The 11918-nt window shown below is 47.1% G+C and overlaps 2 protein-coding genes across 5 annotated transcripts; one reads left to right on the forward strand and one right to left on the reverse strand.

Annotated features, from left to right (window-relative positions):
* Positions 1–372: 372 nt before the first annotated feature.
* Positions 373–7184, reverse strand: bag5 (BCL2 associated athanogene 5). Of its 4 annotated transcripts, XM_029139968.3 has the most exons (4): positions 6892–7184; positions 5423–5513; positions 3961–4860; positions 373–3830 (listed from the first exon to the last, which is right to left on the reverse strand). In XM_029139968.3, the coding sequence occupies exons 3-4, from the start codon at positions 4824–4826 to the stop codon at positions 3290–3292; spliced, it is 1407 nt and encodes a 468-aa protein (XP_028995801.1). In that variant the 5' UTR covers positions 4827–4860; positions 5423–5513; positions 6892–7184; the 3' UTR covers positions 373–3289. The 4 variants fall into 4 exon arrangements, with proteins under 4 accessions (XP_028995801.1, XP_028995802.1, XP_028995800.1 ...); XM_029139969.3 differs by lacking the exon at positions 5423–5513 and having other exon boundaries at positions 6972–7184; XM_029139967.3 differs by lacking the exon at positions 5423–5513 and having other exon boundaries at positions 6892–7183.
* A 631-nt stretch (positions 7185–7815) lies between these two features.
* Positions 7816–11806, forward strand: LOC114848995 (cytochrome c oxidase assembly factor 8). Its single transcript, XM_029139973.3, has 5 exons — positions 7816–8106; positions 9127–9324; positions 9982–10045; positions 10273–10363; positions 11205–11806. Exons 1-5 carry the CDS (start codon positions 7954–7956, stop codon positions 11326–11328), a joined length of 630 nt encoding a protein of 209 aa, XP_028995806.1. The 5' UTR covers positions 7816–7953; the 3' UTR covers positions 11329–11806.
* The last annotated feature ends 112 nt before the right edge of the window (positions 11807–11918 follow it).

Below are 11918 nucleotides of genomic sequence, written 5' to 3' on the forward strand. Positions count from 1 at the left end.
AGAGGTGACGAAAGTTTGTCTGATTGGAGGTGGTTGTTTAGAATATTGCACATTAAAATGACAAAAGCCTTTTTTCTCTTTATCTTATTTAATAATCACATTATTTTGTTGCTGTGCGTGAGTCAGATGTGTGGTGTAATGATTAATGTAACATTTACCGCTTGTTTATTCGCTCTTTTGATCCCTAATAGACAAACCCGGTGGGTAAATGCACGACACAGATCAAGTGTGCGATGCACTGAATTAAAAACCAAGTTTCCAGCCTCCCTTGATTCCTAAAATAAGCAGGAGTGCGTAGAGCCTGTGAAAGCGTCAGGTCCTCGCGTGACCACTGCAGAACTGCCAGACTCACGAATAACAAACACGTTCACATATCGATGCTCAAGACACGGCGCCTTTATTTTTGCAGTGGGGAATAGAAACTCAAAACACAACCATCCGTGAATCATTGGCGCCGCTCCTTTCATCCGGCCTGTGTGTGCTCTTTTTATTTCCTACAAGCGTCTCGGAGGAGGAACCGCAAAAGCCCGTCACAATCGATTCAGTTCAAGGCGACTTAAGAAAACGTATTTATTGGAAAACAGTTGAATGCGATACATTTCCCAGCACAGAACACATTCCTGTCATCTGCAGAAAGAAAGGCAAAGGTGGAGAAAGACTGGGGCACAGAAAAGTGCATTAAATGAATGAGATTCTGCAAAAGCTCAGTCTCTTCTGGTGAGTTGGACGGTTTCTACTGACTTCACTGGGTTCAGGGGAAACAATGGAGCAGTGATGAGCAATAAACTATTTCTACCTGTCCCAAATTTGCTTTTTATTATGAGTTTGATCAGTAAAGTCCGACGTGGTTTGGTGGATCTACACTGGTGCTCATGGGACCCAAAACACAACAACATGCAGAACACCTAGCACACGTTCACGGGTCTGGAAGGTGCACCAGCGTTCGCTCACACGGGGTCGTTGAGTTTTGTACAATCCCCACGCGGCCATTTGTACAGTTTCCCCCGATTCGAACTAAACTTTGGTACAATTCAACACAAACACAACATTCCTCCGCGACTACATTCAAAATTAAATATTTAAGCCTTCGCCCATTTGTTTTACAGTACAGACCCGTCGTTCTGTGAAGGGCTGGAAGTCAGGAAGCCGCCATTCAACACCCAGTGGATCAGAACCTTTCAGAGCCCGGAGCTAATGGACTCCAGCCCAGCGCCGCCGGGTCGAGGTGCTGCTTTTAGCAGTCCAGCTGTGTGTCTGGGGACCGGGGCCTGTGGCTGGAACATCACGTCTGGTTCATGGACCCGGCCGGCGTCTGTACGGTACCTGAACCTGTCCAACAGCAGACGGATGCGAGAGTTGGTCGACTGGGCCACGCCATTAGAACCCAATGCCGTTTGGGTGAAAAATTCAGCAGAGATTCCCCGAATCTGACGTAGGTCCAGAACAGATCGAACAAACAGAGCGTCTGATTCAGCGAGGGCATTTAGGGAACGGCGCTCTTTGCTCTCTGCCTTTCATGTTTGCACTTCTGAACCCGAGCAAAGACGCGGATCGCTGCCAGAACACCCACTAATACTGACTATGGCTTCCAGACACTTCTATAAGATGATCTGAGGAATCTTTACACAGAGAAAAGCCTTTGATAAAATATTCATTTCAGTGCTTATAAAGGAAGAAATGCTGTGAACTATAGCGACTAAATGTACATTTTCTTCTATTACTGCATACATGGAGCGCGTGAACTTCAGTGTGTCTGGGTTGGTTTGGTCTCAGAGAGTGAGGAAGCGTCTGTTGCACCAACAGCCCGACGACATCTGGTCAACGCGGTCCGGTGTCGTTCTCTCCCTTATGACTCAGGCCGAGTCATAGGCCTTGTGCCAGATTATATTATCTTGATTATACTGGTGGTTGAAACTGAGGTAAGAAAGGAATTCTAGATTTTCTTGACTTTGAGCTCAGTCGCTGAATTTGAACTTTTTCTGTCTATTGAGTTGATTTTGAGCAGGAAACGGGACCATGTGATGCCATTACTGACGGTTTTCGTCAGTGGCACCGAAATTCTGTCTTATTACAAAAAAAAGGGACCGAGCAGGACTCAACCTTTGTCTGGGGGAAAATACGGATAGGAAAAAGCAGCGTGGTGCAGGTGTCCGGGGGCGGTAACGGTTAAACATTCAGTGGGCCTGTTCCCTCACCGCTGATACGTCTGCACGTCCTCACCGGAAGGCTGCTTGAGCACGACCTGGCCCAAAGGGAAGGGTGAAAATAAAGGCACAGAGATCTGGACTTCACTCCCGCCGTCTCCAGCTTTCTAGAAGGCTCCGCCAGCTGCCATCACCGTCAGCACCCCACTGTCGGCCCGTGAGCGTCGGCCTTGATGTGTCAATCCAGTGAATACTGCCGCCCCAACCTGCCTCTCCTCCTCCTCCACCCCCCAGGGACCTCTCAGTCCTCCACAGTGAAAAGCAGTGGGTAGAAACAAAAGCCTAAAGCAGCAGCGGCGAGATTCTCGTCCCATCTCTGAATTCTAACCTGATCCATTTATAGAAGCACGATGGTACGAGTCACAACACACATGAAACACGGGGACAAACAGACACACAAGCAGCGAAAGCGGGTGGGGGTGCTTCTTTCTATTAGACGCACGGGCCGGGTCGCGTCAACAGAACAAACTCCCACTGTTCAATCAACTTAGCCTGGATTTGGCACCAGCTGCTGTTTGCCTTAGTTCTGCTTGTTTCACCTTTGAGTCGAGCTTTTTCCAATCGCAGACTCTCATTCTTTTTCGTTTAACATTAGTTTGAACCACTGACTCTGAACACACTTCTATTTCTATGTACACATTTGGCTGTGCCCCCGTCAGGTATCAGTCCAGTCCGGCCCTGCTCTCACGGCGGCAGTAATTGGGTCACTGTACTCCACAAGCACTGGCTGTCTCCATTAGCAACTGATTAATCAGGCCAGACAGGGAAGCCGCTGCGACACAATCCATCAACAACCACACGCGGTAACCACGACGACGACGCCGTACTAACACACACGGGAGAGTTTAAAAAGAAAATGTTCATAAAACACACATAAACAGATGGTGTGTTGCACAAAAGAAGTTCTGTGTTGTTGACTTTAGCACAGCTACCACAAAAAGACCGAGGAACAGAGCTGCTGCAGTGCATCCTGGGAATATGAGTCAGTATTTACGGCCCGTGGAATGATAATGCATTGGTTTTATTTACACACATTATCCTGCAGTGAGTCCCGTCCACCTTGCAACGCGTGTGTTTCTCTTGAGTCAATACTCCCACTCGTCCGTCTTCATGTCTAGGTAGTTCAGAATGTTCTGGGCGAACTTCACCGCCTGCTTCCGGGCCACCTTGGTCGTCTCGTCGCCCTGCGGCTCCACGGCGTCCAGCGCCAGCAGCTGCTTGGTCAGCAGCTCCTCCAGCATCATGTAGCTCTTGTCGGCGCGCTTGCCGTCGAAGCCCAGCACCTGGGCCTGCAGGTCCGACAGGCTGCCCAGGACCAGCCACACGGCCCGGTGCGACGGGTGCTCGTTGGGGCCCGGCTGGCGGCAGGCCAGGGCCTCGCGGAGGTCCAGGAAGGTGATGACGGCCTGGACCTCCACCACGGCGCGGCGCCGGGCCTCCCGGATGCACGGGTTCTTGGCCGTGTCCACCTGGTCCAGGTGCGTGAGGAGGCCCTGCAGCTCGGCTTTGGGTCTGAAGCTGAGGTCGCCCATGGCGCAGTAGCGCAGGATGCCCTCCCGCAGGTGAGAGACGTGCGCTCGCACGGCTTCGATCTCGCGGATGGAGTTGTTCTGGGCCAGGTCGTATCTGAAAGAACACATATGATGAGTTACGCTTTGGTGGAAAAGTTAACGTAAAGTTAAAAGCAAACTTCGGTCTATATTTGGTTTGACTTTTTTTCTGGCCTTTCAAGCGGCTTCAGCAATACATTCGATACCTGCGCGTGTCGTCTCCCTCTCCCTCCAGATCCAGATGCTTCAGCAGCCCGTTTATCTCCTCCACGACCTGCTTCCTGTAATTCCTGATGGCCGCGTTCCCGGACACGTCCAGGGCGTCCAGCTCCACCTGCATCTCCGTCAGGATCCGCGACAGGTGGGCGCAGCTGTCCCGCCCGCTCAGCCCCATCAGCAGCGCCACCAGCTGACTGCGGGCCACGCTCACCTTCACCATCACCTGGTTGATGCGGTGCACGGCCTCGTGCGTGTCCCCGGACAGCGGCAGCGACAGGGTCTGCTGCTGCGTGCGCCCCTCGATCACGTCCTGCACGGCGCACAGCCGCGTCAGCGCCCGGTAGCGGGCCTTGCGGAGCGGCACCCGCCCCTCGGTCTTCACCTGGGTGAGCCGCAGCACCAGCTGCTGCAGCGCGTCCACCAGCTCGTCGCTGATCTCGGCCGCGCCGCCGGAGCGCTGCGGCGCCACCACGCGGTCGTCCACCAGCTGCCGCGCGCTGGTGCTCAGCTCCTCGATGGCCAGGCGGGACGGGTGGGTGGCGTTCTCCTCCAGGTAGCGCAGCAGGCCCTCCACCTCCTGCGCCGCCCTCTTTCGCGCCCCCTGCAGGTCCGGCTTGCCCTCCGTGTCCACCTGGTCCACCTCCAGCAGCAGCCGCGTCAGCTCCCGCTCCAGGCGCTTGTAGTCCCGGTCGTTCTGCAGGCCGCTGAAGGTGCAGACCTGAGGCCCCAGAGAGGCCACCTCCTTCTGAACCTCGTACAGCCGCATCATGGCGGGGTGCTGCGGGTTGTACGGCTGCTGCTGCTGCTCCATCGGATGCTGTCGCTGCTGCTGCGGCGGGCCGCCATGGTCCATTCTCTTCCCACCATCAAAGGGCTTCCCAAAAAGGCTGGAAAGAGGCAGCATGAGAGGAAAATCATGTTCAAGGTGTTTGAAATCCAGCCCAGTGGCTAAAGAGTCATTAACTATGAAAGTAATCCGTCACATGTGAGTCACTGTCTACTACAGGGGACTCCTTTCTTGACCTTGACCCCTTTTCTTGAGTGGTCAGATTTCTATTTGGACGCAACCTAATGCGACAAACCAGAGAAAAACACAAGTGTGCTCCAAAAACCTGATCACACAAAACCGTGTGAGGAGATGAATGAGGTTAACCTACATTTGTATCGACAAGAACGACACCCACATGACAACCATGCAGAGTATTGCGATGCATTTCTATCGCGCTCGTTGGCCGACATGACAGCGATAGCGCTCTAATCCACACAAAAAGGATCCTGCCTGTCGAGGAGGCTTTAAAACACAGGAGAAAATAAACGCGGCCGACCACCAGCACTCAAATACGCTACGGTTCAGTGCTTCATTTGCCGATTCCAGCAACTGGGCTGGTAAATGCAGCGCATGATATTAATAGACTCTGACTTTAAAACAGTTATGTTAATCACAGTCACCTGAAGCCTGGGCTCCTGGTCTGAGCCCCTCTGACGCCTCGGCCCCACGCCCGTTAAGTCACAGGAATCAATTGAGAGTCAAACCTCCAGTCTGGAAATGAAATGAAACGTGGAAACAATTCTGGTTGTGTTTTAAGAAGCTGTGATGGAGTGTAAGGAATGTTCCCAGGGTTGTTCCCTTTCGTCATCCAGGCTGCATCAAAGTGATCCGCCCGCACCTACAGGGCTGGTGATAATGCACAGGATTAAGATAAGGATTTGATTTGAGTTACTGCAACAGAACGTGGCGCTGGGGAAGAGGGTGCACCGCGAGACAGGTTGTCATTACGAGCCGAGGTGCCTGAAAGCGCAGTGTGATTGTTGCAGCCTGCTGCTGCAGCCTTGATGTGATGTTTGGTTTCTCTTGCAGCATCAATAACGCTTATTAAAACAGACAGGATTATGTATCAGCATTAAAGGACTTTTACGTAAGAGGACGAAGGGACGGGCATTTCCTGAAGAGTAGTTAAGGCACGCCAGACCAGAGCTTACACAGTATTTATTAGGATAATCTGAACAAAATCCACTCCAGCACAGCGAACACCGCCTCCCTAAGTCAGACCCAGGAGAAAGCAGAGGAAGGGCAGACCCCAGAATATTAGTGCTGGTAGGAATCAATCCCCTCCATGGAGCCAAACAGCATGAAGGCTAACGGAGCAGGAGATGACATGCAACGAGCATCCCCTCCTCTAACTGCTCCCCAAATGGTTCAGGCACCTTCCCCAGCTCCCTGCACCGCATTATGTCACCGTGGAAAATTCGGTGTGGCCAGCGGGCGGCTACAGCCTCCACCTCTGTGGGCACAGCTGGGCCAGAACCAGCCGAACACCAGACCCAGAGGGCATCGGAGCATCCCCAGGAGCTGCCATGTGCATCCTCGCGTCGGCAGCACCCGCGAGTCGTCGTTTGCGGCGTTTCTCACCTTTTCAAAACTCCGAACACATTCGCGCACATTTTCGCGGATGTCCGTTTCCATCGGCCGGCGCAGGGCGGCTCGTGGGTGCAAGAGGCATCCAAGTAACGAGTCCCCGAGGATGGGAGAGATTTCGATGTAGGCGACGATAACGAAGCTCCGGTCAGTTTCAGCACCGCACGGCTGACTGACGGGCTGATGCGGTCGGGCTGCTGGAGTCGCCCCTCCCACAGCCGATCAGAAGGACTCCCTACACCGAGTCTCACTTTAAACGTCTTGGTTTCAAATCATTAATGTCCACGAAGCTTACAGACTGTTTGAAAAGTGTAGTTCTGGTATGAGGGCAGCGGCGAATGAGCCCAGCTCGCCACGTACACACCTCTGTGCGTGTCATTGTCTGGTTTAAGCTAGGAATACGATGATCACCTGACTCGGCCCCACCTTGGTCAAATAACTTCAGCTTCTTTGATTTCAGTAGATTAATACCACCCTTTCCCCTTACCAGATCGATATTTACCTGCATAGCCAGCGAACAGCCATCTGAAGTGATGTAGAAACGGGCGCACCTCCACTGATTAAAGCTTAACATTAGCTTACCTAGCTGCCGTCTAGTAGTTACTTTCCTGCTCCCCCGCATGCACTCACCCGGAGTTTGTTTTTGCTCAAATTAACTAAATTTAGTTAGCATTTTTTAAATCTTATACCGCAACTTGTGAACTTAAAATTTAACTGAATTACTAGATTTATACAACTGCTTAGAAAACAACATGTTTAGGTGTTATCTTGAAGGCGGTCTTCCAAAGAGTTTGTAACGAAGTGTAAGTTTTGGTCGTCCAACATTGTGTGCGTTTCAATTCTACACAACGTTGTGCCGTTTGCTACATAGTGGCAAGGGCGGTGAAATGAAGATGAATTGATAAACATCTCTTAATATACTTGAGACTTTGAGTTGTACTTCTTAGAAAGAATTAATAAAAATGTAAGTAACATAGGTAGTGTATTATAAAAACAAAACATTTTACAGCCTTATTACATAAAGCAATAAATAAAGGATATGGATCAGCAATTATAGTCGCTTTGTACGACTATAATTACCGTAATAAGGTCTATTTACAACCTAGGATTTGTTTAATATTAATCAAATGACCATTACACATCATTCTTGTTATATATTATGAATTAAACTTGCTAACTGTAAAATGTATTTGGAGGATCTTCATAACATTATTATTTTTTGTTTATTTTTTATTAATCGAAACATTACAAAAAAGCTAAAAATAATTAATAAAATTATTACAAAGACTCCAGTAATGTGATAAACACATTATACATTACCTAAATAATATTAACTGAATTTTACTACATTGGCGGTTAACGATACGGGGGGGAAACCCCGCCCGAAATGTATGTACCTGGTACAATTTTGGAGCGCTACCGCAGTCACGTGACAGCAGTGCCGCTAGTGGACGGAAGCACACCTACACAAGAACCCAACGACCTGGAACCAGGGTCGGCGTTAGAGAGGCTGGAACGCTCCCTGACTCAATTTTAAACGCCGTTAAGGTTCTTGAAACCCAAAATGTGTCCCCTGAAAACAGCAGCGGGACGTTTAACACGGAGGATTTTCACTCCAATCACCCTCCACGCTCATCTGCGCCCACATGTCTTATCAGCAGCGAACAGTCGTCTCTGCAGCTCCAAACAGGCGACGCAGCAGGACAGAACAGCAAAGGTTTGTGACGGAAATGATCAGCTGTGAGTTCTAACCTAAATGTTGTTAGACATTAGACTCGAAGTCAGGTTCACTTAAACCTTCAGAGTGTCATAAAACGTTCCTATCATCATGGAATTTAGTCAGAAATGATAAACAGACCGTACGTCAGCAGTGTTTAATCGCGAATTACAGGTGTACCTCATAAAGTGGCCAGAGGCTGTAAGCAACTAATATATATTACAAACCGGTGCCCAAAGCAAAGACACAGCATCTTCTTCTATGTCCATGTGACCTGATCTCAACCCAAGAGCAGCTTTTTATTTGCTAAAGACCCACAAACAAGCGGCAGCTACACATAATTACACATTACACATTCTTGCAAAGCATCTCAAGGGAAGAAGCCGCTGTCTGAGGCGTTAGAGGGCCGTCGACTGCAAAGGATTTACACTAAAGCACTCTTGCTGATCCATATGTCTGTCACCATGTCACTTAGTTTCATTATTATTAGTCCCCCTCCCATAAACTGCTAAGAAATTAATGCCAAACCTTTGTCAAGCTCTGAATTAAGTCTAAGTCTTTATGTTGCTCATTTCAAGTTCAAGTGATCATGTACACAACAATCCTCAACAAACTATAATCATTTCGTAAAAGTTCCATCATTTGCAAACTTCATAAACTTTACATGTTGCTGTGCCCAAAGCGAAACCTGTTACTCACCCAAGGTTTGGGACAAAAATCCTTAACTTTCAGACCTGATAAAATGAGTTGAGTATTAGACGTACAAGCTCTCTGATGGTTAAGCTGCTCTTATTGTGGAGTTTGGTCAGAAATGATAAGACGTATGCCAGTTTTCACTTTACCCGAGTTACACCCGCCTGTGTCTGCGTTGGCAAAGTTCTACTGGCCACCTTTGCATTAGATCTACATCCTTTAGCTGATGATCTAACCGACAGTTGTCCTTCCCTAAACAAGAGTGTTTGTGTTGTGAAGACAAAATGTAAAAAAGATTTGCAAGTAACCTTAGTGATAATTTTCCAGAGCTCTACCTACAGACCAGAGGCCAGCTCCACGCACGACTGGATCGGTCCACCCAGCCCGCTGTCAAACCTGCGGCCAATTGTTTACCACATCCCTAAAAATGAATCGACGCTGGAGAGACAACTGAGAAACTTGAGGCAGGAGACGGAGGACTGGAACCACGACTTCTGGACCAAGCAGAACATCAGCTTCAGCAAGGTCTAAACCTTTAGTCAATAAGGTCAGAAAAATAATGTTTAGCGCAGGGGCCTTGAATGACCTGCAGCATCTTAACTCAGGGAATGGAGATGTACACAAGACCCTCGGGCAAACAACAGCCCCATATTTTACCAGCCCCAAGATCATTTGTCCTGTTGCGGACCTTTGACCTCTGACCTCTCAGTGGAGACAGAGCTTTCTAGAGGGAGTCCGTACCATTTTTTGGGGCAGTTCCTCTTCTCGCCAGCAGAGAGCAGCATTACTTAACGTCTAGTGAAAAACTGGATGTAGCAGCTGTGATGCTTTGATTAAAATGATAAACTGACATATTATCTTTAAATAGATGTTTTTATAACTTCATTAGGAAATAACCACAATGAGTGACTGACAGAAACAGAAAGATTTAAGGTCTTGTAAATGCCAGGTGTTACCTGTTTCCTCCCTGCCCCACAACGGATTCAGCAGATGACTGTACCTCTGTACATATTTGTCTGATGTATTTAAGTAACATGGCTGAGCTCGATTCAGTTACATTAATACTATCTTTATGTTCTGTACTCTGCTGTCAGTAGTTATTTGGATGCTTTGGAGAACTGATCATTAATATTAAATTATCAATATATGGAAAAAAACTAATTGTTATGCTTCTGTCCGCAGGAAAAAGATGCTTTTGTCACTTCACAACTAAAGGCAAAAGGCTTAACTACGCAGGATGAACAAGGTGAGGACGCGCTGCGGAGAAGAAAAGTTTTAATTCTTGGCTAATTTAAAATCTTGCATAGTATTATTTCTGCACACCAGAGCATTTTGTCTGTTGGACCGTGTACACTTGCTGAGATGATTCAAATCTGATCAAAGCAAAGTTTTTAACAGCTGGTGAATTAGAAAGAAAACAAATCCTAATGAGATGTAGAGTATCATCTGCCATGTCTTCTGTGTCCCCCGCAGGACGCCAGCAGTCCCTGAGCAGTGAAGAAATGGCCGTGTTTTATAAAGGCTTCCTTGACAAGAACAGAACGCGACACGCTCATTACAACAAGTGAGTTGTTTTGCAGCCGAGGGTCTCCCACGGCGCTGCTGGGTGTCAGGGTGTGGGCACATCTGCCTCATCTACACAGGAGCTGTGGGCCTTAGCCGACGCTTTTAGAAACTGTCTCACGCCGATGCACACAACAACAGGCGTTCACAGCTTTTCATGAATTAGCGTTGCAAGGATACACACACACTGTGATGTGTGTTTGGACCAAAACACATCAGTGTGTGTGTGTGTGTATCCTTAAGGGTATTTATTCCTCACAAAACATTTGTAAATCAAATTTGAAGGCATTAAAATTCAGTGTGCTTTACATTTATGTTTACCAGCTTCATGCTCTCCTTTGTTCTTGCTGCTGCATTGCAGCATTTTAATAGTTCTTGTGGCGTTACCCTTTGTTTGTAGATCTGTGGAATCAGTGTCAGTGTGATCCCATTGAGGCTTCTGCTTTGAGTCTCTGGAGTCATCTTATCTCAGTGCCCACATTTAGAGAGAGGAAGCCACAGTGGTGAACTCGCTGCATCAGAAACTGTGGACTGAAAAAATAATGAATGAAATTAATAAAAGCTTAAAATCACTTTGTAACTTATACAAATAAGCCTTAATTTCTTAGAATTAGTCAGAGCAGCTCTAACACACACTTCCAATCACTAGATAGATAGTTTTGTCTATTGATATATCAAATATACATACATATTCTAACTGTATAATGTTTTTAATATAGATAAGAATAATACATTGACTTTTGTGTTTTGATTATTTATCATACAACAGTCATATAGAAGTAATACTTAATAGGTTTTGATGAGGTGAAGGATAAATTGACCAGACTAACTTTTCTTTCCAGGGAATGGTACCGGCGGAACTTCACTATCACCTTGCTCATGGCCCGAGTCACACTGAAAAACATGTGGATGACTGTTACCAATAAATGCAGCAGCAGAAAAAACAGCACTACTTCTACATCTTGATAAGAAATAAAATTTTCACCCACTTTGTGTCTGTTTTTATGCTCTAAAGCGTTTTAGCTTCGTTCTGATTTTCACTGGTATTTTAATTGCCTATAATTAAAATTCTATTGCTTTGTCACTTTTAATATATTGATTAAAAACTGACAATCTCCACCAGTTTTTTGGTCTTTGCTTGTTGCTTTTTATTTTTTTACTCTAGTCATAAATCACATGGAGCTTCTCATTATCAGGGCGTTCACCAGGAACATCAATAATCTAAATGGACCTATTAAGGCTGTTCCTACCTGGCTGCACTTCATTCAAAAACCAACATACAGAGGATGTGTTGCTGCAACACAAAGGTGTCTGAGCTTGATATACAAAGCAGATTGGTGCAACAGTTTATAATCAAATTCCTGTGTGTACTTGATGCAGATCATTTCTTACTGTATTAATGCCACCTGATTTTAAACAAATAAAGTATATTAATCAAGATCGATTGGAGACACAGACAGATCAATCATTGATTTGATACCACTGTCACTGTAAACGGGTGCAAGTAACAAATTTAAAGACTAAAAATGGAGTTTTTCCTCTTCACTGTTGCTATT

The sequence above is a fragment of the Betta splendens genome, chromosome 22 (assembly GCF_900634795.4).
Source record: "Betta splendens chromosome 22, fBetSpl5.4, whole genome shotgun sequence".
NCBI classification, from domain to species: Eukaryota; Metazoa; Chordata; class Actinopteri; order Anabantiformes; family Osphronemidae; genus Betta; species Betta splendens.